The sequence below is a fragment of the Talpa occidentalis genome, unplaced genomic scaffold (genome assembly GCF_014898055.3).
Source record: "Talpa occidentalis isolate TD23 unplaced genomic scaffold, MPIMG_talOcc4v2.1 talOcc4.16, whole genome shotgun sequence".
In the NCBI taxonomy this organism is placed as follows: Eukaryota; Metazoa; Chordata; class Mammalia; order Eulipotyphla; family Talpidae; genus Talpa; species Talpa occidentalis.
Window position 1 is genome coordinate 73,486,551 of NW_023601653.1, and position 26,818 is coordinate 73,513,368.

The 26,818-nt window shown below is 49.8% G+C and overlaps 1 protein-coding gene across 1 annotated transcript in view; it reads left to right on the plus strand.

Annotated features, from left to right (window-relative positions):
- Positions 1-26,818, plus strand: part of B4GALNT3 (beta-1,4-N-acetyl-galactosaminyltransferase 3) — a 91,873-nt gene that overhangs the window by 53,009 nt on the left and 12,046 nt on the right. Inside the window, exons 2-12 of the mRNA XM_037514588.2 lie at positions 12,033-12,136; positions 13,109-13,186; positions 19,360-19,455; positions 19,903-19,993; positions 20,393-20,493; positions 21,253-21,320; positions 22,279-22,357; positions 22,463-22,529; positions 24,373-24,516; positions 25,447-25,556; positions 26,551-26,651. Of these exons, the coding sequence (XP_037370485.1) occupies positions 12,033-12,136; positions 13,109-13,186; positions 19,360-19,455; positions 19,903-19,993; positions 20,393-20,493; positions 21,253-21,320; positions 22,279-22,357; positions 22,463-22,529; positions 24,373-24,516; positions 25,447-25,556; positions 26,551-26,651 (1,039 nt within the window). The remainder of the gene's footprint in view (positions 1-12,032; positions 12,137-13,108; positions 13,187-19,359; positions 19,456-19,902; positions 19,994-20,392; positions 20,494-21,252; positions 21,321-22,278; positions 22,358-22,462; positions 22,530-24,372; positions 24,517-25,446; positions 25,557-26,550; positions 26,652-26,818) is intronic.

A 26,818-nucleotide genomic window follows, 5' to 3' on the forward strand; every position in this document is an offset into this window, starting at 1 on the left:
AGTGACACGTGATTGTTTTACCTTATCTTTGCAAAAATGTGTTTTGAACTTTGCTTATCTGCACGAGTCTGGAACTTACTTTTCTCAAGACTGTTCTAAATAATCAAATCTCCCATCTTCCACATAGCCTGCAAAATCTCTCCAGTATCGTAGAAATAACTCTAGGCCTGAGTGTCTTCAATACTTTCAGCTCCATCTGCATTAAATATGCCCCTGCTTTAAAAATATAGTGATTCTGACGAGTCCCAATTTTAGGGACAACAATTATTCAGAGTTAAGCTATTTTCACATGGAGGATTCAAAACATCCCTATGATGAGCCTGTCACCTCCCCCCACCTATTCTAATGGAGCTCTGGGATTTCACCATCATTCTCTACAGTACACCCTAGTCTTTCCCGTAGGGCATCAAGCTGGGGCCATTCATACTTTCTTTTTTGGAGATTTGTACTCTGGGCAGACACACTGAGGAGTTTGGAACTGAATTATTGACTGGCTGCCTAAGTTAGGAAGGAAGAGAGGGAGGGAAGGAAGGAAGGAGGAGGGACCAGCCCAGATGCTAAGTGGAATAAAGAAGATCCCGTTTTTCCAGTCTTTGTTTTTAGTTCACAGTCTATCATTGACTGATGCAGTCATACTACATCTGAGCAGTGTGCAGCTTTACCATGTGGGACTCACCGTCAGAATTTAAAACATCCAAAATGGTCCATGTTGTGTTCAATGAGGTGATCCCATTGTCCTGTGCTGATGTTGCAGTGATGTCAGGTTGCTTGAGAAGGTTCTACATGTTTACTTTAAGTTTGTGCACCTGTCTCATTGAGGTTGGGTAACCAACAGTGAGTGAGTGGATTGAGCTGGAGTTCCTAGGGACCCAGGTACCTCAATGTCTCTGTGAAGCTGGGCTCTGTTGAGACCCCTAATTTTCACACAGGCTAAAGAAATAGGGCATCGCTATGCCTGGGCATGGGCCTGCCCTGGGCCCACTCAGAAATTCTGCTCTTCCCCATGTTGGCTGGGATTGCTCCAGCCTAGTCCTATTCACCACTTCTGCCCACTGCAGCCTGCCCAGACTTCCCACATTCTCAGTTGAATGGGAGGTTTGCTACTGTGTCTCTGCCAGCCTGGCCCCCTGGCCTTCCTGCCTTTTATCTCTGGATGAATGCATAAAGTGTTTTGGCCGTTTTAAGAGGATGCTCCCTACCAAAAGACAAGAAGGCAGGGACTTGAGCTTTGAACTTATCCATGTGCTTAGAAGCATTATTCACAATAGTCAAAAGGTGGCAACAACCCAATCTATTGACAGATGAACAAATGAACTAAATGTGGTCCACACATATAATAGAAATTGGTTCAACCTTGATGAGGAAGGACATTCTGACATGTGCTGGAGGAACTTTGAAAACGTTATGCTAAGTGAAATAAGCCAGAAAAAAAGAGCCAAATAGCTTCTGTTTATGTGTGGTATCTAGCATAGTTACGGTCATAGAGATGGAAAGTAAAATGGAGGTTTTGGGGGACTGGAGAGGGAAGAATGGAGTGTTCTGTTTAATGGTCTAGAGTTTGAATGTTGGAAGATGGAAAGTTCTAGAGATTGGACAGGTTGTTGTTTGTACCATAATGTGAATGCATTTAATACTACTGAGCTATGCACTTGAAAGTGGCTAAGATGGGCCTCTCTAATGGCGCAAGGGGTTAAGTCTCAGCACTAGAAGCTGTTGGCAGCCACTGTAGCACAAGTTCGATCCCTGGCCAGGGAGCTGGCACAGCAGATTTCTCCTGTTTCACCCACTGGTCCCAATCAGGTGTACAATTAGTCAGTCTGCCTCTTCTGCTCCCCACTCTGTCTCTGGTGAATCCTCTCACCACCCCCACTCCCGTTCCTCTGGCCTATACCCCAGCTCTTACATGCATAAATAAATAAAATAAATCTTTTTAAAAAAGAAAGTGGTTAAGATGATAAATTTTATGTTAATTTTATTTGACCACACATATAAATCTAGGTATTAAATATTGAAAAGATAGAATGCCCTAAACAAAGCTTCCTTAGAGGAATCTCCGGGTTGTGACTTTGACAACTGTGCTATCTGAATGCCCACTGGGTATGGAGACAGTCTTCAGGTGGTTGGTAACTTCTCAGAGTGGCAGAACTGGTGTCTGTCAGTTCATTTAGTCCCTAACCTAGACTTGAGTTCTGAACACACTCATAAGTTTTATGATGATGAACACCCCAGCCCTCTCGTAAACCCTCCTTGTTCATTCTCTCCACTTGCATCTGATGCCTGATTCGCACAATGGCAACATAAAATCAGGCCCTGGTAACCCTTCTCAGAAACTGGGATGTGTTAAAACTGCTCACTCCAACTGATTTCTGTAGTGGGGATAGAATAACGAGCAAGGTCTCATTCCTACCATCACAGTGCTATCAAAATTTCAATCCTTTTCTAGATTGGGTTCAGATAGTGTCCTCCCCAGACATGCTCCGCATAATCCACTTAACTCCAGCAGCCAGGGGAGAGCACTATGTTAAGGCTGTCACCTGACCCTGTCACCTGACTTGCCTGTGACATCAGATCCACAACGTATATGTGGTCTCTGTGTCCCCTTCAGCGACTCTGTGTCCCCTTCAGTGTACCATGACTCATGGGATTGGGAAAAACATAAGAACACCACCAAGAATATGCAAGATATAAAATGTCAGCAAGATTGTGGCAGGATGCTTGACTTAGGGAAGGGGCAAACCTCTGTCTCTTGTGTGGCCTAACCCTTGAGGTTCCATTAAATGATACTTTGTGGGGAGGGGGAAAGCAGAACCCCCCAAACTCCTCTTAGAGAGCAGTAGCTGTCATGCATGCTTTCCCTCTCCTATTCATCACCTCTCCTTCCCAAAACAGGTTAGAACAACCTCAGCTTGGCTTTGGCAAACCACCCTCATCAGACCTCACAAGGCTAGCAGCTGGCAACCTTTCAGATCAGATAATGCATCTTATTTGTTTTCAAGCCTAGGCAGAAAAGAGAAGGGACTCAGCGAGAAGCCTGAAAAGAATTGTTTTAAGAGAAGTCATTGTCCCATTATTGTTTCAGGTGGAGAGAGGGCCAAGAGACTGGCTCCACGGCTTCTGATCCCAAACCTGATGCCTGTGTGGCCCTAGCACACTTTCTTGGACTCAGGGTCGCTCTCTCTTCCTGCTTCCCTTGGGTCTCATATTTGTTTTTTTTCATTCTACAAACAAAAGGGTTTGTGTAAGTTACTTAAGAATTTTTTTTAAAAATGAGTCTAGTTTGAAAATCTCAGCTGTGTTACCTAGAGGCATGAGGTCTTGGGCAGATACACACCCTCCCAACTGCCCAATTTTCACATCTGTAAAATGGGAACAATATTGATCCTTGAAGGGATTGTTTGAAGATGAGCAAGTGCACAGGCGTAGCACACTGGCTGGGCAAATGCACGTTAGCCTTTGTGGTTTGGGGCTGTAAAATGCACATGCTTTCATCTGTTACCGGGGTTACTGTATGCAGGAGGGCTTTGTAAACAGTGCCGTTCCCCGCCTAAGGTCCTTTTGCTGTAGTCGCTACGCAAGGCTTGTCTCTCCATAATCCACATGGTTATTATCAAATATTTGCCACTTTTCCCCTCTTGTCTCACCGGCCAGATGGATGACGCTCTCTCGTCTTTTTTTCCAAGCTACATTCCATAAACTCTGTTCATCTTCATTCTCCCCTCAAGTCTTCATTTGTTTATTTTGTTTTTTCCTTCTGGTTTCTCCTTTTTCTTTCTTTAACATCTTCTGTTACAGAAACACCTGAGGTTCCTCTAAGAACTGTAACAGGAAGCCACTCCTCTCCCTCAAGGAGAGGGCAGAGCCAAATCCACCATTTGGGAAGGACACTCTCTGGGATCTTGGGGTTCCACTGTCTCCTTCCACCTGAGAAGTGGAAGGAAGAGACTGGCTTTGACTAGCTGCTAGGCTGTTGCCCCACGATGGCTTGACTCACTTCTGAGCTTCCCTGGCCAATGTCAGATCCTCAGGTGAGTCCTGGTGACAGCTCCACTGAAACTCGTCCCTTGCCATCTTATGGAATCTGGCTTTTCCTGGCATCTGCGTTGCTTCTCCTGAATGCTGGGATAAATTGTATCCCAGAACGTGTTGGCAGAGCATTTTGCCCGAGCTTCCAGCAAGTCTGCAGAATCATTAAGCATCATGGCATGGGGAGCACCCAGTTGGCCCAGCTGTCTGATGCGTGCCTGTCTGTGTGCATAAAACAGAACTGTCTTGTGGGTGCCCTGCACGTGGGCACAGGTGTGGATGGGGGCACACACACAAGTTGAAATGAAAGGAACTGCAAGCCCTCCGCAGGGGGCTTGGGCCTGTTTTAGAAATCCTGGACACTGTGACACTCTATATTTCCCCAAAACTTCCTGTTTCATCAGGGTCTTCAGTCAAAATGCCCTTTGGGCAAAGCAGCATCTGCAGCCTTCCTTGTCCTTTCATAACACTGACTGGTAAATGGGACTGTAAGTGTTGTGGGACTCTTTTGTTTGTTGATCTTCGTTTTTTGTAACAACGATGGTGATGATGACAATGTCCTGGAAGTGCCAGAGGGCCTGGCCAAGCCTTCTGGGTCCTGTGCTGAGCAGATCCATAGCTTAGGGAGTGGAAGCCACTGAGCTGGGCTGGGTGCAGACAGACTGCCCCAGAGTAGCGCCTCTCCTCACTTAACCCCTTGAAGTTTTAGGCTTGAGTCTGGATGTTTGGGTGAGCAGGACGTGCTGAAAAAGCAGGCCCAAAATTCACAAACACACACCTGGCACAGCTCCGATGCCTTCATTTGGGCCCCATTAGGTGGCAGCCATCAGGGCGGTGGGTACAGTCCCTTGCGCCTCGCTGGCAAGCCTCGGCCTGCTGCAGCCATGGCCATGACAGAGCTCAGGTGCTCCTTGGCAGGCTGCTGGGGCCACCACTGGCTGTTCTTGTTCCTGAGTCCGGCACTGAGCAGCAGCATCTTGGCAGGTGCTGGGGAAGAGGCTCATCCGGGCAGCCCTTATCTGTGTGTTCATCAAAGAGGTACTGGAAAGACTTGGGGAGGGGACCCATCTCTCTCCTGCTCCCTGCCCTTCCCACACCTGTGCTCTGAGGGGGTGGGGTTGGGGGAGGGAAGGAGGGAGATGGAGCTGAGCAAACCATTGCTAATCCTCAGGGCCAACTCCTGCTCTCTCTCTCTCTCTCTCTCTCACACACACACACACACACACGCACACGCATACACACAGCTTGGTGGTTTACCTTCATGTTGAGAAGGGACCATAGCAGGCCTGTGCTCAGATGCTTTAAAGCCCAGGTTTCCAGCACCTTGGGAAACTATTTGGATCCTCACTCTCCCTCTTGATCTTCTTTGACTTATTTGGAAAGATGTTAGTAGCCAAATTAGAGAGTAAAGACATGTTTGCATGCATGCGTGTATGTGTGTGTGTGTGTGTGTGTAGCAGGTGTGGGTGGGGAAGTGGGAGGTAATTAGGGAGAGGGTTGGGAGAGGATCAACCAGTGACTAAATGATGTCTGACACTGGGTGATAATGAAGGTGATGGTAGAGGTGTACAAGAATTCTTGTGGGTTGAAATAGAGGCTAATGGAATTAAGGACACAGGCTTTTGTCCTGAGTTCAAATACTGGCTTCTGTCACTCACTACCTTTGTGATTTTCAGTCAATTTTAACCGTTGTAGATTTTAAGCATAGTAGATTTTTAGTCTTGTTTTCCTGTAGAGTTGTCGTATTAAGTAAAATAACCTGTATTTCACTTAATACACATACACATATATTTGCATAAATGCCCCAAATAAATGTTAATGGTCATGGTTTCATTAATAATCATTTCTCTCCCTTTTTTAAAAAAGATTTTTTATGCTTACAAGAACCAGGGTACAGGCCAGAAGTGTGGGAGGTGAGAGGATTCACCAGAGACACAGTAGGGAACAGAACAGGCAGATCGACTGAAATACACTGCTGAGGGGAGCAGCGGGTGAGTCAGGAGAAGTCTGCTGCACCTTGTGGGTCACCTCCCTGGCCAGGGATTGAACCCGTGCTGCAGTGGCTGCGGATACTTTGTTGCATCTTAACTCCTTGTGCCACCAGGGAGGTCCCAATAATCATTTCTCTTGCATCAAGTTCCCTGGGGTGTAGTGGACTGGGGAGGAGAGGTTAAGTCTCACAGCCCTGTCTCTGCCTTTGGAGTTGTGGGTTTGCCCTGGAGGCTCCCTCCCAGGTGATCGTCCCTGGTTTCATCTCTGACTTTCTGTGCCATCTTAGGTTTCTCATGGCAATCAGGCCTTGCTGACCTCTGGCCAGAGCAACTTTCTTCTGCCAGTGTGTGACTGGCTGTCGAGTGCACTCTAAGGTCAGAGCCACAGTCCCCACTTATTCATCACAGAACTCAGTGCTGGGTTTTGGCAGTTGTGGAATTGTGCCCTGGGTGTTATGGCCCTCTGTTCCCTGGACAACCTCTTGTTCGCTAGAGGGACAAGGGCTTTGTTTCCGTTCAGCTTCTTGGGGTTTCATCATCTTTTCTCTGTACAGACCCTGGGCTTCTTAGCACATTGTCTATATTCACCATCCTTTGGGTCCTGCCTTCTTAGCTCCTCCTTCAACCTTGCCTTCCTGCTGCTGTGGAAGGGTCATTCCTTTCTCTCCTGCAAAGTGTGTTTTAGTTTGAGAAAAGTGCTAAGCTTTTCCTGCAGACTCCTCACTCAAGATTGAAAACGGAGCTTCAGAAATTTCCGTTGTCTCTGCCTGCTGGATGCACCTCTGCCACCACCTCCACTCCTGCCGCCACCCCCAGTGCATCCACTTTTCTTTCAGGCATTACCCCAGTCCTGTCTTTTCTGTTGACTCTTCTCCTCGACTCCTCATCTTGATAAATGCTGACTCCAACCTTCTCACTCCCAGGTCAGAAATCTCCCAGTCGTTTTTGATTCTCCTCCCCATATCCAATCCATCAGCAAGTCCTGTCAGCTATACCTTCCAAAGCTATCCCAAGTCTGCCTGAGGAACAAGGAACTTCTTTCTTCCTGGTGAACATTTCCTGTTGACCACACCACATATTGGCAAAAGAATCAGTCTAAAGTTCAGGAGACATGAATGCAAATTCCAGATCTGCCACATTGTGATTAATAATAAAGCAATACAAGGCAATATGTTAACTACTTATGTTCCTGGAACTGATGGCTTCACCTCTCTGTTTTTGTTTCTTCATCTGTAAAATGGCTGACAGTTACTCTCAAAGAGGTTTGTAAGGATGCAGTGAGATAATGTGTGGATGACTCTAATTAAAAAAAAAAAGTATTGAAGGATATGTATTTTACCAAAGAGCTCAAATGATCATCTTCAGGACTTTGCAGAGTCCACGTGGCACAGAGCAGGGATGTTGGCAAAGTTCCCGCTGATGGAGAATTTAATAGCCCATTTGGGAGGGCAGAATGTGAGGCCCCTGGTGATGCCTTATCTGTCACCTGAGATCAGGGTGTCTGTCTCCTGGCACAAATGTGACACCTGTTGCAGAAGAAACAACCCTGGCAGCTGGCACTCTGGGAGGAGAGGTCTGGTCAGGAGCAGGAGGAAGTTTCTTAGCAGAGGGCAATGGTAAGTGTCACTGGTTGTATCAGCACATTCTTCAGCTCCAGATTCCCCCCAGGGGGCTAAGCAATGCCTGGGTATCCACTGGCAGGGTTAGTACTGAGACAAGGCATGTGAAGAAGAGGAATGAATGCCCAGTGTAATGCCTGATGCCTAGCTGGCACTCAGTGACTGTTAGCTGAGAGGCATGATGGTGATGGGCAGGGACACAGAGGAAGTGTTAGCTATTGCTTTGCTGTCACCTAGCCACTGCTGGCCCACAGTCTGCACTTCTTTGATTAGTAAAGCGTGGAGAAAACACAGAGAGTGAGTTACTGGCCATTTGCACTTTACAAAATTCTGACTCCCAACTTGGAACCTCCAGAAATTGTTAGGGGAAGGACTACTCATCAAATGCTGACCGAGTGAGCCACCACGCAGGGTCTGGCCGCTGGATTCAGTCCTCACAGCAGTCCTAGGGGGTAGGTGTTTTTCTCCCCACCACGCAGATGGAGAAAGAGGTTAAATGACCTGTTTGAGCAGCAGCTGTTTAAGCGTAGATACACATTAGATCCTTCTGACTCCAAAACCTTGCTTGTCTTTCTTCTACATTGTGAAGTCTGCAAAGGGAATTTCCTGCTCCTTAAATTACCAAAGGTTGGGTAGTTGATGATTTTGTTTCCAAGCATCTCAAAGCCATCCAGACTCAGCTGTGACCTGGGGCAGGTTTAATTTACAGATTCCCCCCCAAATCCTATCCCTCACCTAGTGGGTTTGTCCTTGGTCATTGACAGAGCCACTTCTTGCCTTCTTTTCACTCGTTGAAGGAAGTAAAGACATTGTATTCTGTCTATTGCAATATTGGAAAGAAACCAGTACAGCTGAGCTCAATGGGGAATAAAGCAGGCAGCTAAGGATTTATAGCTAGCAAGCAGAGCCGGGGGTCAGGGGATGGAAAATTACCAAGAACATCAAGGGTAAGGACAGTCTTACTGAAGTGACCTAACAGTAGTCTGGCTTAAGTAGGCCCAGGACTTAAACATCAAGGTGGGAATTCTTGCTTAAGAGACTTAACAGGAGGGCCTCCCCGGTGGCGCAGCGATTGAGCGCTGGGTTGCGAAGCTGCTCGCAGCCTCTGCAGCGCCAGTTCGATCCCTGGCTGCTTCCCGGCCACCGGAGGAGGGTCCCACATGGCGCGCAGACCTCTCCTGCCGCCCGCTGCTCCCCTCAGCAGTGAACTTCGGTCCTTCTGCCTGCTCTGCTCCCCGCTCTGGCTCTGGTGAATTCTCTCACCCTCCCGCGCTTCTGACTGTACCCAGTGCGTGTATAAATAAATAAAGAAATCTTAAAAAAAAGAGAGAGAGAGACTTAACAGGATTCATCCGAAAACTGGGGCTAGGCAAGCTAAAGATAGCATGCAAGGACAAGGTCTAGTCAAAAAGAGGGCTCAGTAGAAAGCCTGTCCAAAAATTTGGTCAAAGAGAGTTGTTATCACTTTCCAGCAAATGCCAGGACAAGGTGTGCTGAAGACCCGCAGCAATGACAGTTCTGTGACCTTGGGGTAAGTTGTCTCACTTTTGGTGTGACTTCCAAGAGTCAAAGAATTTGGGTGTTGATGGAAATCAGTCTATGAGCATCAAGGTGCATCTGGGAGGTAGTGTAACTCCCATGGATGGGGCAAAAAACATCTTTATTAATTACTTACAATTATTTCTAGAAGTAGATGGACTTTAGTCATAAAACGTACGTCAAGAGAGATGACCTAATCACTCGGAGTCAGAAGCAAGGCCTGCCCCTCCCTCTACCACTCATTGTGACTCATTTGTCACCCGGGCACCTGAGTCCCCTATCCACTAGCCAGCAGTGCTTGGGCTTGGGAAGGGAGCCAAGATGTGTCTGTATTGGGATTAACAGATGAGCAAGCAGCTTGCTCCTGAGCTCATCCAGAAACATCGGGTTTAGGTCTGACAGCATGCTTCCTTTTATTCCTCTCTCTCTCCCATGCCCTTACCCCACTTCACTGGTCTCAGAATCCTGCTTCCTTAGAAGGTCCCCCAGCACTGAACTTGTCTGACCTGTTAGTGATTACCAGCCATCCAGCCATGGAAACAGGAGAGACCTTGATGGCAGAGGGATAAACCTCAGAAGTCCCTATAAACATAACACAAGCCAGATTTAATACCTGTGCAGGAACCCAAAGGCACAAATCCTCAGCTGAGACCTCTGCCCCTGGGCCTTCTCAGAGTATGTGCCAAAAACGTGCCCACAGGAGAAAATGTAGGTGGAATGAGAAGACACTGGCTTGAGACAAAGAGGCTCCCTGTCTGATCCTGTTTTTTTTATTTTTTTTTAAAGATTTATTTATTTTTATACAAGATTTGGGGTACAGCCAGAGATGTGGGGGGTAAGAGGATTCACCAGAGACAGAGTGGGGAACAGAACAGGCAGACAGACTGAAGTACACTGCTGAGGGGAGCAGCAGGCGAGATAGGAGAGGTCCCGCCATGTGGGCTTCTCCCTGGCCAGCCGGGAATCGAACCCGTGCTGCAGAGGCTGCGGATTGCTTCATAGGTTGCGTCTTAACCCCTGTGCCACCAGGGAAGCCCCTGATCCTGGTTTTGAAACAACTAATTCTGTGACTGTAAACTCTCAGCTCCTCTTTCCCCATCTGCAAAATGGGGGTAATCAGACCTGTCCTATCCCATAAGGATCCCTGAAGGCTTAAATGAGATCATGCCCGTGCAATGCTTAGTAAACATAAAGAGCCACTTAGGGCCTCCCTGGTGGCGCAAGGGGTTAAGCACAGCACTATCAAGCAATCCACAGCCTCTGCAGCATGAGTTTGATCCCCAGCCAGCCAGGGAGATTCCCACATGGCACAGCAGACACCTCCTGTCCCACCTGCTGCTCCCCTCAGCAGTGTATTTCAGTCAGTCTGCCTGTCCTGGACCCCACTCTGATTCTGGTGAATCCTCTCACCCCCTGCACCTCTGGCCTGTACCCCAGCTCTTGTATGAATAAATAAATAAATTTTTTTTTTTTTTAAAAGAGCCACTTAAATGTAGCTATAAGAAAAGCAACCTCTTTCCTAAGTCAATTATATAAATACTCACTCAGTCCTGCAAAATACTGACGTCGGCCATCTGCGGGCCCGTGTTTGTGGCTTGTGTTCCTGTGTGTCTGGTTGGCCTTCCGTGGCTCTTGGTTCTTGCATGCCAGTTCCTGGAACACTTCTGTTTTCAGCCAGCTACTGGCCCCCAGTGGTCAGTGTTGCCAGTCTAACTCCTGTGCAAGGCCCTCCATAGTATCTGGGAACAGCTAAAGGAGCAGTTAGAGGTTTCAGTGGAAATCATCTGAATGCTTAGATTCTAGTCTTAGCCTTGTGGCAATTTCCTGAACAAGTCTAGATAAGTCATTTGACCAGCTGGGCCCATTCTGTGCATCTGAAGTGAGAACTAGCTGATATTGAAAGGCCCTGCTGGCTCTTACTGGTCTACAATACCCATTGATGGCCAATCTGGATTGCTTTCATGTATTCCAATGTATCGGATTCACAGTCATCTTTACAAGGTCTCCTTGATGCGTTGGAGGCTCTGCCCCCCATGAATGACAGCGCTGACCAGTGAACTCTGACTCCCCTACCCTCACCCTCAACACAGCTCTTGACTTTCTCTGGTTGTGAATGCATACTTACATCCAAGTTCCTGTCTTCCACCACTCCCCATGGAGCAACTCTGAGTCTTCCTGAACATGTATCAGTCAGCCAAGCCCAAAGCCTTCAGCATGCAGACAGCCGTCAAACAGCCTCCAGATCAATCCAGGCACAGCAAGGCCCTGAATTACTTCTTAGATCTCCAACAGTTTATCAATTTGTTTGACAGATACAAGCCCTGGACCCGCCCTTTCTTGCCTCCCCTGGCTCTGGTTCCCTCCAGAGACTCAATGATAATGCTGGGCAGTTCCACCTCAATGCTTAGACAACCCTGCTGTCTCCCTGGGTGTGGAGGAAAGGGAACTGTCTTGGGAAGCTGAGTTCTACTACCTTTCATAGCTCTTTACCCTCAGGGAGCTTTGGGAGATATCAGCCTCGAGAGCAACTGGGCAGAATCAACCTGGAGTGGGTTACCAGTGGGAGGGCAAAGCTCCATTGCCACCTGACCTGGGTCCTCTGATTTATGGAAGACAGCAAATTCTAATTGGATATGAGCTCATATCCTCTCTCTCTGCCCTGTTGACCTTGGCCAAGGTCAAAACTATCTCCCAGCATTCCCCCACCCCATCAAACACACGTACATTTCATACCTACTATATGAAGAAGGGTGAGAAGCAACAGAGGGAAGGTCCTTTCCGCTATTATTACTCCCAATTTTATAGATTTTTGAATCTTCATATTGTGTTGACCTCATTCCTCTCTTTCTTCCCTCCATAGGATATGGCAGCTGGAGAGAACTGGCCAAGGCTCTGGCCAACAGGAACATTCCAGCAGTTGATCCAAATATCCAGTTCTACCGCCCCCAGGGACTGGGCCTTAAGGTATATTGAGAGCAAGGCCATCCCATCCCCCTACAAGGGGATTAGACCCCAAGGGAAACCCCCACTTCTCTGTGCTAAGAGGCAGAGGAGAAAGAGTCCCCAGAATTGGAGTCAGCCATCACAGGATGTCCTAGCAGGGTGGGCAGAGATGTCCATCCTGCCCTCCTTGAAGTTTTTGTCTCAAAGCCCTTGTCTCCAGGCGCCTGCCTCCACCTCTAATGGTAGCTGTGGGCTTGAGGCAGCACCAGCATGTTCCACCTCTTGCTGCCACGGGGACTGGACTCGTACTTGAGTGACAATTCTAGATGATTGCTCCCTAGTGTCAGAGATGATGAGGTAGACAGGGAAAGCCTTGAGGTACAGATCTGTAATGGAGTGTTTTCCCTGTCGTGTTTCTTGGGCCTGTGGTCCGGAGGGAGGCAGGGTGAGAGAGGGAGGGTAAGCATTAGGGAAACTAGGGTCCAGTTCAATCTGGAACCCAAAGGTTGAGCCTCTGAGCCTAGAACAGACATGCATCTCCAAGGCTGGACCGGAACCTAACTCATCTCATAGACCTGCGCTGTAGGGAAGGGCTGGGGTGTCCCCATGGGGCTCCCACTTGTTAGTACAAGTGAGTAACAAATCTGGGCAGAGCCCTGGGGGGAAATAGAGGAAGAGTGAGTCAAGGTCCCTGCTCTCAGGAGATGCTGTTTTAATTAGAAAAAAAATTTTTTTCCCATATGGGAAAGTTCAGGAAAGTAAAGGCAGCTCAGGAGCCCACACTGATGAAACAGTAAGCAGGCGTATTCCTGGGGATAGCGTGAGATGACCCAAAGGGCGTGTCCTGCCAGTGAATAAGCTTCTTGGGGGCAGGGACTGGGTTTCCTCACCCTCTGCTTCCTCACAGGAATTTCAGGGACCCCTGAATCCTGTTCTGTCCCCTTGAATTCCCTCCTAGTTCACTCTTCTCTCTTTGCTTCTCTCTTTGGCCAGGACCAAAGCCTGGAGCAAGGTGGGGACGCTAACAACAGCTACTTGAAGTGGAACAAGCCTGTGCCCTGGCTCTCAGAGGTAAGGGGCTCTCTGCTCTTGTTCTTTGAGATGGTTAAAAAAAATGGTTTTTACAGATTATTTCAGAGACCACAGAAGATTTTCCTTTCATGGTTGTTATTAAGAATTTTCACCTAAATAATAAAAATGGCTCAGTCAGTTCTCTTCCTTTGGAAAAAGTAACATTTGCTGTGGGTCTACCGTGCCCCAGGCCCTGTGTTTTATCTCTCCCCTTACCCTGTATGATGGGATTATTGGCCTCAGCTTGTAGGTGAAAAAAAAAGAAGCTCAGAAAAATTACAGGACTTTCCTATTTACCCACCCACAGTCTTAAAAATAGGCTTCCCCAAATTTTTTCTTGCACCATTAAGTCCTATAAAAGATTCCAGGAAGATAAGAATCTATTGTGTAAGTAAGATTTAAAAACTGTATACTATAGCTACTTCTTAGAGAGACACATCAGCACATGAGAAGCTCTAAGAAGTTTCCCAGCGATCTGACTTGGTTTAACTTAGCACATGTCATACTTTTTCACCTCCTGAAATGCGTTTTTGCCACGAACTATCTATTAACTCTCTATGAAACTAGAGTTCCAGGAATATGCACTAGGAAAATGCTCTAGAAAAGTTTTAGAGCAAACAGTTATACATGGGAATAAAAGTTGTCATAATCATCCAATACCTTATATTAATATAGTTTTGACAGATGATTTTCCTTTGATGGAGAAACTGTGAAGCACACAAAAAACTACCTTCACTACATGTTTATGCAAAGACTCCACAGTAGCATGGTGTTTCAGGGGTGACACTTCAAAATTTAAGTTCAATATTTTGCAACTTGTTACAGCCTCACATTTAGTTCCCCAAGCCTGTGGATATGGGTTACTTTTCTTGGCTGGGTGGTACTGGCCAGCCAGTCTCTATCACGATGGACCTTTGTAGCCTGGTGATTTTCTTTCCAACTCCCCATTTGCTGTGGGCAGGACTGAAGGAGTCAGTATTATGCTAGATGTGCTGTTAAGTCATCCACACCGTGAAACTGCCTCTGTTTAAAGTCCCTAGAGAGGATGGATTACTATGCTGGCGGCCTGCACTAGGTGACATCATCAGGTGGTTAGGCCCCGCCCCGCCAGACAGTATTCTGAAAAGAAGGTGCCTTCTGGACCACTGGTCCAATGAGCCAGCCTTCTCAACTGGACCACAGTTGGGATTATTTTTCTTGCTCAGTTGTTTCAGAAGATTCTAACTACATAGCATTCTGCATTTATTAATCATTCATTCCCCTAGTTTTTTTCCCCACTCAAGATTAGATATATATATATATATATATATATATATATATGTAAACACAAAAAATAGTGAACAAGTGGTACATAGTGAGTAAAAGTTTAACTTTTTAAGACATGCGTATGGTCTTGGTGATAGATGACTGATTTCCACTGACTTTTTTAACATTAAAAGAAGCCTACAAAATCCTCATTTTAGGGGCCTCCCCGGGGGCGCAGCGGCTGAGCGCTGGGTTGCGAAGCTGCCCGCAGCCTCTGCAGCGCCAGTTCGATCCCCGGTCACCTGGTGAGGGTCCCACATGGCGCGCAGACCTCTCCTGCCGCCCGCTGCTCCCCTCAGCAGTGTACTTCCTCACTCTGCCTGTTCTCTCTGCTCTGGCTCTGGTGAATTCTCTTGCCCTCCCGCGCTTCTGACTGTACCCAGTGCTTATATGAATAAATAAATAAATCTTTAAAAAAAAAGAAATCCTCATTTTAGTCTTCCCGAATCTTCAGGGAACCACTGATCCAACCTCATTTTTTGACAAGGAAAACAAGGCCCTGGAGTTTGAGCAGCCAGAATGCAGTCACACAGCTGCAGTCATTCCAGCTCATGCTGGGCCTTTTCCCCACCCTGTCACTTGTCTCTGCCCTTTGCCTTCAGTTTCAGCAGGAAATGCTCAGGCTTATGACATATGTCATTTATTGAGCATCTACTAGCGGTGGGGAGCTGTCAGATCGTATTGATAGGTCCCCCTTTTCAGGTAATGCCTCAGAGAGGGCTTAACTTGCTCACTTTTCAAGGTAGAAAGCTAGTACTTAGCCTGCTCTGAGGCTGAGCGAGCAAGAACAGAATATCAAGCTGATGCTGGTCTCTTCTTTGACATCTCCCTACGCCAGCATGTGGCTGGCTGCTCTGAGGCCAGAGGTCAGCACAACAGCCTCGAGCCTTCTACGAGGTGTGTAGAAATGACTACAGAGACTGAGCAGAGTAGCTGACAGCAGGGCTGGGCTTCACAGGGTAACTGCACCCAGAAACTTATGACAACCCATTAATTAGCAAATCCCACCAATTAACAGACCTCAATTTTATTCATTTTATTCACTTACCAGTCAATATACCAGTGTACTTACCAAAATACTGTTATTCAGTACCCTCCCCCGGATGACCAAGAAAAGAATTTGCAAGGCCTCACATTTAGTTCCCAAAGCCTGTGGATATGGGTTACTTTTCTGTTATTCAGTACCCTCCCCCAGATGACCAAGAAAAGGATTTGGTGAATACAAAAAGCAGATTGAGGCAAGTCAGTGTTTCTGAGGATCATGCCATGTGGCTTTGATGCGGTGGGGTCTTTCTTGAGGACAGGGCTGGGACCCAGACCCCTCTTTTCTGGCTTTCCTTTTTTGTTTCAAAAATAGTTTTATTGAGCTATACCTCACATACCATACAATTTGCCCACTGAAGGTACAATTCCATTGTTTTTAATATATTCACCAAGTTGTGCATCTATCGCAATTTTTTTAAAGTATGTACTTTCTTTTGAAAGGTGGAGTCAGAAATAGATGCAAAAAGTGAGAGAGGTATACCCGAGCAGGGACTTGAATCTGGACCCTCACATTAAGTCTGATGCCCTACCGTATAGCTATCTGGGCCCCTTTCATAAGCTATTTTATTTTATTTTACTTTTTAAAGATTTATTTATTTATACAAGAACTGGGGTACAGTCAGATGCATGGGAGGGTGAGAGAATTCACCAGAAACAGAGTAGGGAGCAGAACTGGCAGACTGATGGAAAACACTGCTGAGGGTAGCAGCGGGTGAGGCAGGAGAGGTCTGCCATGCCATGTGAGATTCTCCCTGGCCCACCGGGAATTGAACCCTTGCTGCCGAGGCTGTGGACAGCTTCACAGCATGGCACTCAACCCGCTGCGCCACGCCCTTCATAAGCAATTTTAAAACATCTTTATTAGCACAGAAAGAAACCCCACACCCCTTACTGCCCTCATCCCCCTGACTCTAGACAAACAGCCATACACTTTCTGATTCTACAGCTTTGCCTGTTCTGGTCATTTCATATAAACAGGACATTCAAGCTGTGGTCCCCTGCCTCTGGCCTCTTTCACTCAGCATACGTTATTAAGGCTCATCCATGTTGTAGCATGTATTGGTATTTCCTTTTGATTGCTGAATAATATTCCACAGTGTGGGTGCCCTACAAGTTGTCTATTTCTTGATAGATGGATATTTGTTACTTTTTGGCCCTGTGACCAGTGCTGGGTTGTGTGCCCGTTTTTGTGTGGCTCTGGCCTTCACTTTTTCAAAGTCCTGAATCGCCATCATTATGTACTTCGGTCACCTTAGTGAGATACATGTCACAGGTCAGTGAATTAAATCCTCATCTATTTAAATGAGTGTCCTTTTATCCATTATCCGCCCACCACATGGGCTTCTGGCCCTTTCCTCGAATTCCAGAGCTACCCTTTATCTTCATGGAGTCTGTAGCTCAAGGGGACCCCACAGGAAGTGCCCTCAGAGGACAGGTGTGAACAGCAAATCAAGACACTGAGTAGCTAGAAGTAGAACAGGAGCCTGGTGCGCAGGATCCAGGGACCTTATTATCCCCTGTGTTGAGGTCACGGGCTCCAGCCTTCTGTTGCTTCTCTAGCGCGAGGCCTCACTGCCCCAGGAGTTGAATGGCTGTTGGCCTTGGGCTGTGAATCTTTGTGCATGGCAGAATGATACAGTGCAGGCTCAGTGAGAGCCCACATCCCACAATGGGCTTTGACCTCTGCAGGAGGTAGCGCTGACTGCCCCTGCCTTTGCCCTATGCATCGCAAACTCCCAGCAGGCCAGGCACAGATGACACCCATCTGTTTTCAGGTCTCTCTTTTGAGGGCCACGTCTCCTTCATCTTTAGCTGGTACAAAGCAGACCCTCAATGCACACAGAATAAGGGAAGGGTACGGTCAGGGCCTTCTCCAAATATTTTTTCATTCAAATGGGTTGTGCTGTGAGCACAGAGGGGAAGTCAGAGAGAAAGATTTGACGACAGTCTTGAAAGATGAGCAGGTGTTAGCCAAATGGGCCACCCACCCAGAAAATGGTGTTTGTGCAGGTAAGAGAGGTGACGGCGCGTGGCAGTGTGGTGTGGGTGGCGTTCAGGTGTGTGACAGGAGTGGTGTGAGGTGAGGCTGGGTCTTTTGTGCCAGGGTGAGCTTTTGCCCTGAGGCCTTCTGATGTCTGAAGCAGCAGAGGGACAGGGTCAGATCTGTGCTGGAGAAAGTTAGTTCTGCAGGCAGTTTGAAGAACTGGTGGAGCAGAGAAGCTGTGATCCATTTGGGGGGTTCTGCTGCAGCCCCGCCCACATAGTCCTGGCAGAGGCCATGTCATGGGCTGAGGGGTACAGTGGTCCTTCCTAGTGAGCACCCACTGGGCTGCCCTCACCCTCCTGCACCCATGCTTCTATATATCCTCCCCACTTCCTGGGGTTCATTGCTGTGTGTCCTTGGGGAGTCAGTTTACTTCTCTGGGCCTCAATTTTCTCACCTCTAAAATGAGAGGGTGCCAACAGATATTGTCTCCACTACTTTGACTGGACGTTCCGAATCCGTCATTGGCCATGAGTGTGCTCTGGAGATGGGAGCAACAGCTTGGTCCCTGCTAGATGGTGGCGAGAATGGGCAGAGGGCAGTGCTCATGAGCTGGAGCCCTGCATCCCTGCCAGAGTCAAAGTTTCCAAAACCTGGAGGGACAAAAATCCTGATGGGGTCATAAGTCTGCCCACTGATTCCTCATACCTGAGCCTGAGGGTGAGAGAAGTGTGGGTTGAGGGCTTGCTCTATGCTGAGTAAGGGCCTGGGCCCAGAGGAGCTGGATAGCCCTCTCCCTGCACTGCCCTCTCCCTGCCTGGTGTTTCCTGCAGTATCTCAGGCGCCCAGTGCAAGCTGGAAGGGCGGCGACAGCAGCCAGCTCAGCTCCCTTCTCCAGGCCTCTTTTCCCTGCCCAGTCCCCCGTGGCCTCTGGCCTCCAGGTTGAACACAAGTGACTTTTCTGCCAGACTGCCCTCTCTCCTCAGTGTGCTGCGGATCTCAGCACACTGCCCTGGAAGTCGCCCAGGGATGGCCATTGGAAGGAGACAACTGCATCTTGTAAAATGGCCTTAAAGAATTTCCCTAGGAGCATCACAATGTCCCCATTCTCTCCTTCCCAGACGCCATCTACCCAGCCCATATTCTCTCTCCCACCCGCCCCAGCCCCCCAACTCATACTCTCAGGCCTGAAAGGGGAGACATCCTCTGCACCCCCCTCCCAGTTTTGCCCCACAGCCCCAGGCACCTGTGGTTATTCTAGGAGAGCCTGGCAGGGTGGATTTTGAGCTCCCGGAGAGCAGTCCTGTGGCCCATTGTGTCGGCCGGGGCCCCTGGTAACGCCTGTCCTGCTTTCCCAGTTACTTCCCCACAGGGGCGCCACAAGAGTGGAACCACTGGGTAGATAAGGTTTCTCGGTAGACAGCTGTGGACTTTCCTCTTATTAGGCGTTAGGGGGAGGGGAGGAGAGAAAGTCTTCAGCTGACACCCCTCCCCGGGCCTCTGGCAAGTTCCCTTATCTCTGCCATTCTGTAGTGGCTGTCAGCCCCTCGCTGGAGGAATGCAAGCAGCCCCCTCCCTGCATGCAAAGAGCATACATGTGTGCACACATGCATGACCAGAAAAACAGACCAGGGCTTCAGGGCCAGGCATGGAAGGAGGTTCCTGAAAAAAGTCGAGGCTGGGAACAGGACTAGAGGGGCCATGAACTTCAGCAGTAAGAGGACCTCAGGGTGGGGCTGTGGGGCCTGTACATCTGTCTCCGTAGGGCCTCCTCAAGTCCAGGGCAGCAGGGATAGGTCTGAGGGCGACACTCACCCACCTGCTTCTCTGGCCCGTACAGTTCCGGGGCCGCGTCAACCTGCATGTGTTTGAAGACTGGTGTGGCAGTTCTATCCAGCAGCTCAGGAGGAACCTCCATTTCCCACTGTACCCCCACGTGAGTGCTGGCTGGGCCCACCTGGCCTTCTCCCTCTTCTCCTGTCTCCCGTCTGCCCCATCTTCTATCTTCTTCATCTTTCCTCTCTTTTCCTGGTACATTTTCTTTATCTCTTAGGTCCTCTTTCCCTCTGCCTATAACACCTAACTTGTTCCCCTGTCAGGGATTCCTTCCATCTTCCTGCCATGGTCTGCATCTCAGCTCTAGGCACTCCTCGTGGTTCACAGTGTAGTTTACCAACGGCCACTACACACAGTTGTGCTGGGTGTGCACTGTACAAGGTCACCTGGATACAGAAGCCAGAGGGAGCTTCCGGCTTCCTATTCACCGAGTCACATCCCAGTCCCTACTATTTTGCTCCCCTCCAGGGGAAGTCTTCAGTCCTGAGGGGGCCAATTTCCTCTTCCCTCTTCTGGGTAACAGTTTCCCTCCCCTTTCTTGGCACAGATCCGTACAACCCTGAGGAAGCTGGCCGTGTCCCCCAAATGGACCAACTATGGCCTCCGCATCTTTGGCTACCTGCACCCCTTCACTGATGGTGAGGCCAGCCTCAAGGTCCTATCCTACTTCCTGTTCCGGAGTTGTGTAGGGGACCCAGGGACCATGAGCCTGTAGCTGAGAAATCAGTGCGCACTTAGCTAATTAGACCCTGCTAACCCATCATCAGGGAGAGGGGAAACTGAGTCCAAGTGAAGTTGCATCAGTCCCTCCCCCAACCCACCATGTTGCCACTTCGCCCCTTGATTTGCAGAATCTGGAACTAGCTTGCCTCTCTCTAAGTCTTCTCCATGATCACATTGTCTCTCGGGATTTAGAAACCCCACAAAGAGGAGGCACCAAGCCCAAAGAGAATTTAATCAGGAAGACAAATGGCCTCTGCCCTTTGTGCTAATGCCCTTCTTGCTCTCATCTGGAAACTCTCTCCCCCACTACCCAGGGAAGATCCAGTTTGCCATTGCTGCAGATGACAACGCGGAATTCTGGCTGAGCCATGATGACCAGGTCTCAGGCCTTCAGCTGCTCGCCAGTGTGGGCAAGGTAAGGCCAACACAGCCCCGGGCCCAGAGCCAGTCAGTGAAGAGGCCCCTGTCTCCACAAGGACACTGCCATTACCATGAGTACCTCTGTGGGACAGCCAGGAGGAATGCCCTTCCTCTCACCACCGGCCCCTTTTACAAAGATAAACATGTGGGAAGGAGGAAGGAATCAGAATGTGACCAGGAAAGGGCCCCATCTCTGGGCAGGAACTGGGCCCCAAACATCTTTTGGGTTTTATACACTTAGCACGGTGCACAGGATTCTCCCTGTGGGGATGATGGCTCTGGCAGGGGTGCTTTCCTCTGGGGCTTACTCGGTCACCCCCTTTTTTTTTAAATATTTATTTATTCATGCATACAAGAGCTGGGGTACAGGCCAGAGGTGCAGGGGGTGAGAGGACTCACCAGAGTCAGAGTGGGGAACAGAACAGGCAGACTGACTGAAACACACTGCTGAGGGGAGCAGTGGGTGAGACAGGAGAGGTCTGCCTCGCCATGTGGGTAGCTCCCTGGCCGGCCGGGGATCGAACTCGTGCTGCAGAGATTGCAGACAGCTTCACAGCGCTGTGCTCAACCCACTGTGCCACCAAGGAGGCCACGCCCCTTAACTCTTCCTTTTTTCTCCTCACCCTCATCTTCCTTCCTCTTCCCTTATCTCACTTTTGCCTTTTTCATTCTCTCCTTGTCCCTTCATCCACTCTCTCATTCTCCCTGTTTTCTTTTTCTTCCTCCCTTCTCTTCTCTGGCCCCGTGCCTCTAGACGGGGAAAGAATGGACCGCCCCTGGAGAGTTTGGGAAATTTCGAAGTCAAATTTCCAAGCCAGTGAGGTGAGTAGGGAATGGCATGAGATTCTCTTGAGCAGAAAAAGCCCCGACTGACCTCCTGTGCTGAGCACAGATCCGAGGCAGAGGGCCCCTTGTGCACCACCCCGTCCACCCACTTGTCCCAGGGTTTGGAGTGCCTGGGCTTCCTGCGTTCTGTGACGGAAGTCAGACCTGCACCCATCTGGCCCATTCCTTCTTCTCTCTCAGATGAGGAAACAGGTCCAGTGAGGCGTGTACCCCACTTGGGACCCTCAGGTCTGGAAGCCCTCGCCTTTCCCATTTTCTCCTTCCATCCCTGGGAGTGTCCGCAGCTCCACAGCCTTGATGCTGGCTGCCCTGCCTTTGCTACAGAGAGTGATCTGTGCTAGGCCAGAGGGAAAGCCAGCCTTGCCAGCCCACCTGGCTGGAATCGCATCAACAGGCCAAAGACAGACTTTACCTCGATCCAGAGCGCCACCTGGCGGCCAGCGCATTCGGCTGCGCACATGCGGCGGCTGGACGGCAGCACTGATGTGCTAAGTCCACCTTGCAGAGAGCTTTTGCCACGTCACTCAGCAGAGCAGCTCACATGGGGATTCTGAAGCAAACTGCGTCCAAATCCCAACTCTACCACTTACTATCTCGGTGACTGGGAAGTTACCTGAGGTTTCTGTGCTTTAGTGTTCTCCTCTATAAACAAGGGTCATATAAAGCTCTTAGAACAGTGTCGAGCATGGAGTGACAACTCTAGAAGAGTTCATTATTACTGTTGCACTTGATTTTCCCATTAACCCTATGAGTGGGATTGTAACCCAGTGAAATGGCAAGTTTCTGGGATTCTAGGAGCAAGGAAAAATGGATGGGGGGCATCTGTGGGTGGTGAGCGAGAGGTGGGAACTGGGTGGCACAGCTGGGGGGGACAGTGGTGACCATGCATGGGGCCTGAGCCCACAGCACCTCTTTCTCTGCTCTCTCCTTCTAGCCTGTCAGCCTCACAAAGGTACTACTTTGAGGTGCTTCACAAGCAGAATGACGAGGGCACCGATCATGTGGAAGTCGCGGTGAGTGTCCTGCTGCTCCTGCCTGTCCTCTCCCCTGTCACTTGAACCCATATAGGGACCCAGGCTACCTGCAGCCTTCCACATCCACCCTCTCTCCTCTTCCAGTGGCGTCGGAATGACCCTGGGGCCAAGTTCACCATCATTGACTCCGTTTCCCTGTCCCTCTTCACAAGTGAGTAGACTCTGCCCCCAACCCAGATAAGAGGGGAGGTGGTGTCACATGTGGGGTTCAGCCCACTGAGGAAATTTGGTCAGGGGAGGCATGGAAGGGGTGGAGACTAAAGCTCCAGGTTCTTGGAACATGGGTAGGGAGAAGAAAGAGCCTAAAGGGACCTTAACAGACTCCTGAGGGCCAGTGACCCCTTGAGAACCTCCTGGAAGTTCTCTGCACCCTTGCCTCAGAAAGTTCCCTTGTCCACCCACGCATGATGTTTTGTGCACAGTTTCAAGGGGCTTTGGAGACCATGAGGTTCACTCCAGATTAAAACCCTCTGAGTGAAGCCAAGCTCTTATTTTACTGGTGAGGCAGCCAGGCATCTTGCAAAGCCATGGCCAGAAAGAAAACTTTCTCACCTGCTTTAAATTTGCAGTAAATGAGCTCTTCAGTTGTGCTATTCACTGCTTGTGATTTCCTCAGCAAGACTCCCATGCAGAGGCCCCACTGAGAAACCGCCATCTGTAGGCTTCCGGGGAAGGTGGGGGCCATGTGGGCCCAGGTGTTGGAAGGGGAGGCAGGGCTGAAACCCCAAGGGAGGAAGGGAGAGGCGACTGGAAGGAGACTGGCGAGACGGTGGGTAATGTATATGCGGGGTGGGGGGGGGGCAGGATGGTCGGCTCACAGAGCAGGGTGGCAGTGTGGGAAGGGCAGGCTTGGCGGGAGGTGGCTTGCAGTGACCAGAGCAAGAGGCCATAAGGTCAAGGCGGAAGAAGAAGCTGCCAAGATCGTGTGAGAAGGAGGTGGGAGAGCTGGACGTGAGCCAAGCAGAAAGAGGCCCAGAGCAAAGTTCAGGTCAGGAGCGAGTAAAGTAATGGAGACCTCTGTCTGGGGCTGAAGACAAATGAACTCAGGAGGCAGAGAGCAAAACCAGGCCTGATAGAAAAGGGAAGAAGTAAATACCGTAGGGCCTCCCTGGTGCTGCAAGGGGTTAAGTCTCAGCACTATGAAGCTATTACCAGCCACTGCAGCATGAGTTCGATCCACGGCCAGGGAGCTGACCCTCATGGCGCAGCAGACCTCTCCTGCCTCACCTGAAGGTCCCCTCAGCAGTGTATTTCAATAGATTCACCTGTTCTGCTCCCTACTCTGTCTCTGGTGAATCCTCTTACCCCCTGCACCTCTGGCCTACAGCCCAGCTCTTGTATGCATAAATAAATAAAATAAATCTTTGGGGGAAAAGGAAGTAAGTACTGTAGACTGGAGGAGAATACCAGAGGGCGAGGAGAGGCAGGGCTGCTGTGGACTTGGGGCACGAGCCGCTCCTCGTGGTCCGAGTTGATTTTTTGGCTTGAGAGGCAGCATACCTGAGGCGGACACCAGCCTCGGCTTTGCACTTAGCACTTGTGTCATCTTTGACAAATGACTTGGATTCGCTGCCGAAGTTCTTTTTCTGTGAAATAGCAACGATAGTGCATAAGCTGTGTGGTGCTCAGGAAAAGTAAGTGGGTTAATATTTCTAAGATGTTTAGAACAGTGGCTGGCTTATTATTTAGTAAGTGCTACATATGCATGTGTTAGATAAGTTCAACATCATGACAAGTATCCAGCAGCGCTAAAACATTTTGAGAAGAGGTGTCTTTTTTGAAATTCATACAAAAATGGGGTATGTGCCCTGGGGTGGTGGGGGTGGAGGGACCAGGGTTAGCAGGAAGAGGGGTGGAGCACATCCCATCCTATACCTGGGCATCCTGAAGACTTGGCTGAGCCTCTCCCCTGACCCCTCAAAGAATCAGGGATATGGGTTCTAGGTTTGCTCCAGGGCCCACAGGTGCCCTCTGTTCTTGTCTCTGGGGCTCAGATGAGACGGTGCTGAAGATGGATGAGGTGGGCCACATCCCACAGACAGCAGCCAGCCACACAGGCCCCCCAGACTCTCCTCAGGGAGACGAGCAGCCCCCCGCCGACATGCTACGGCCTGACCCTCGGGACACCCTCTATCAAGGTAAGGTCTTGGCCACCTCCCTGTCATGTAGTCTGGGGACACTACACTGCCAGGTCCCTGGGTGCCAGTGGCGGAGACTCAGACTCATCAATTCAGCCTCAGAGAATGTTTTTCTTTGTAGTGAAAAATAACATGCACACAGAAAAGTACAAAATGTATTGTACAGTTTCACAGCTGCACAAACCACTACAGAACCAGAGTCTGTGTGACCAGCACCCGGACAAGAGCTAGAACTAGAACCCGCCCCTGTGTGCCCTCCACAGTATGTACAAGTAACTACAAGTGTCGTAGTGTCTTACTGGATCCCACTCGTCACCCAGTGAGAGAACATGAGCCTACTGAGTGTCAGAGTCAAACTCCGGAGAGTGTTTACATTTTAAACAAAGATAAAACTCCCTCCAATTTCCCCCAAAATGGCAACTGGTTGGGCCTCCCTGGTGGCGCAAGGGGTTAAGCACCGCACTATGAAGCAATCTTCAGCCTCTGCAGCATGAGTTCGATCCCTGGCCGGCCAGGGAGCAGCCCACATGGTGCAGCAGACCTCTCCTGTCTCGCCCGCAGGTCCCCTCAGCAGTGTGTTTCAGCCGGTCTGCCTGTTCTGTTCCCCACTCTGTCTCTGGTGAATCCTCTCACCCCTCACATCTCTAGCCTATACCCCAGCTCTTGTATGCATAAATAAATAAATCTATTTTAAAAATGGCGACTGGAAGAGAATTCTGTTTGTGACAGACACAGGGTGAGGCTCTGCCCTGCTCCGGAGTTTCTAGACCTTTATGGAGGCGCATCTGTAAGAGCAGCCCCAGAGCCTGCGATCTAGTTCTCCACCACCAGGGTGCGCCACGGGCGCAGGGGTGACTGCAGGCTGTGCCAGCTGGCGTGGAGGGCCTGCTCCCACTCTAATCCTCGTCCCTCTTCCCTTACTGTCCTCAGTGCCTCTGATCCCCAAGTCTCAGCTCCGCCATGTCCTGCCTGACTGTCCCTACAAGCCCAGCTACCTAGTGGACGGGCTCCCTCTGCAGCGCTACCAGGGACTCCGATTTGTAAGTACTGGGTCTGGGCAGCAGGTGGCAGAAGTAAGAGAGCTTGCTGCATCTGGCCAGAAAGCGGGGAGATGAGCACACTCCCCCCTCAATCCTCCCTCTTCCCCAGCCATGTGCCAGCAGAGGGATGGCTCACCCGCCCCTTGGCTGGGAGAACTTGCATTCTAAGTTGCTTCTAAGCCAGATGGACTGGCCTGCAGCGCCTGAGTGGGTGGCCTGACTTGGGAAGCCCGGACACATCAACCCAGCTGCAGTGACCATGCAGGGTGGGCTGGCCTGAGGCTTCCTATCCTCGGCTCTGAGGGCCATATAGCCTGTCCTGTCTGGGGCAGTCCTGCCAGTGGGTCGGCCCGCAGTATTTAATAGACGCGTAGATAAGGCAGGAGGGGGAAAATGAACTAGGAAGCCTGCAGCCGCATGGAAACACGAGAGGCAGAGGGGCTACTCTACACCCACATCTGGAGAGGGTTACGAGAGTGCTGGAGGTGGGAGGCGAGTGGCCAAGGGTCCAGCAGGTCAAAGAGTATCATTGAAAACGTTTTTGGTGGTGATGGTCCCAGGCTGTATTTATGGGGGCAGCAAGCAGTGGGGAAAATAGCAAGGGCGGGGTGGGGGAAGGTGGGCTGTTCCAGGCCTGTGGGAGATTGCAGGTGAAGGTTTAGCAGTTCTTGGAGAGGACAAGATAGCAAGAGGAGGGGAGATTGGGGCTGGCTGCCAACGGGTGAGTTGAGACAGAAGGTGCGGGCCTTGAGGGAACTTGACTCAGGGCTTACATTTGTTCCAGAAAACCCAGGCGAGGAGGCATAAGAAGTGGAAAGGAATCTCAGTCTCAAAACCAACATTCTTTCAGAGCTCCAGGCAGCCCTTCTCTCCCCACCAGAGAGATCCCTAAGAGCCAGGAGTGATTCCGAGCAGGGGCAGGCTTCACCCTGGCCTGCTGATTCCTTACGAAAGCCCTGGCCCTTACTCCTGCTGCTGCTTTATCTGTCTCCAGGTGCACCTGTCCTTCGTTTACCCCAATGACTATACGCGCCTGAGCCACATGGAGACCCATAATAAATGCTTCTACCAGGAAAGCCCCTACTACCAGGACAGGTGAGTGACACTGATGGACTAAGAAAGTGGCTTCACAGAGGGGTTCTGTAGGGGCAGGAGGGCTTCCTGGACTGAGTGGCTGCAGGTGCTTTTGCAGCCCAAGGAATTTCTGCTCTTCCTTGGTACTCCCCGCCTTCCCCCCAAACCTTCATCTCCCCCCCACAACC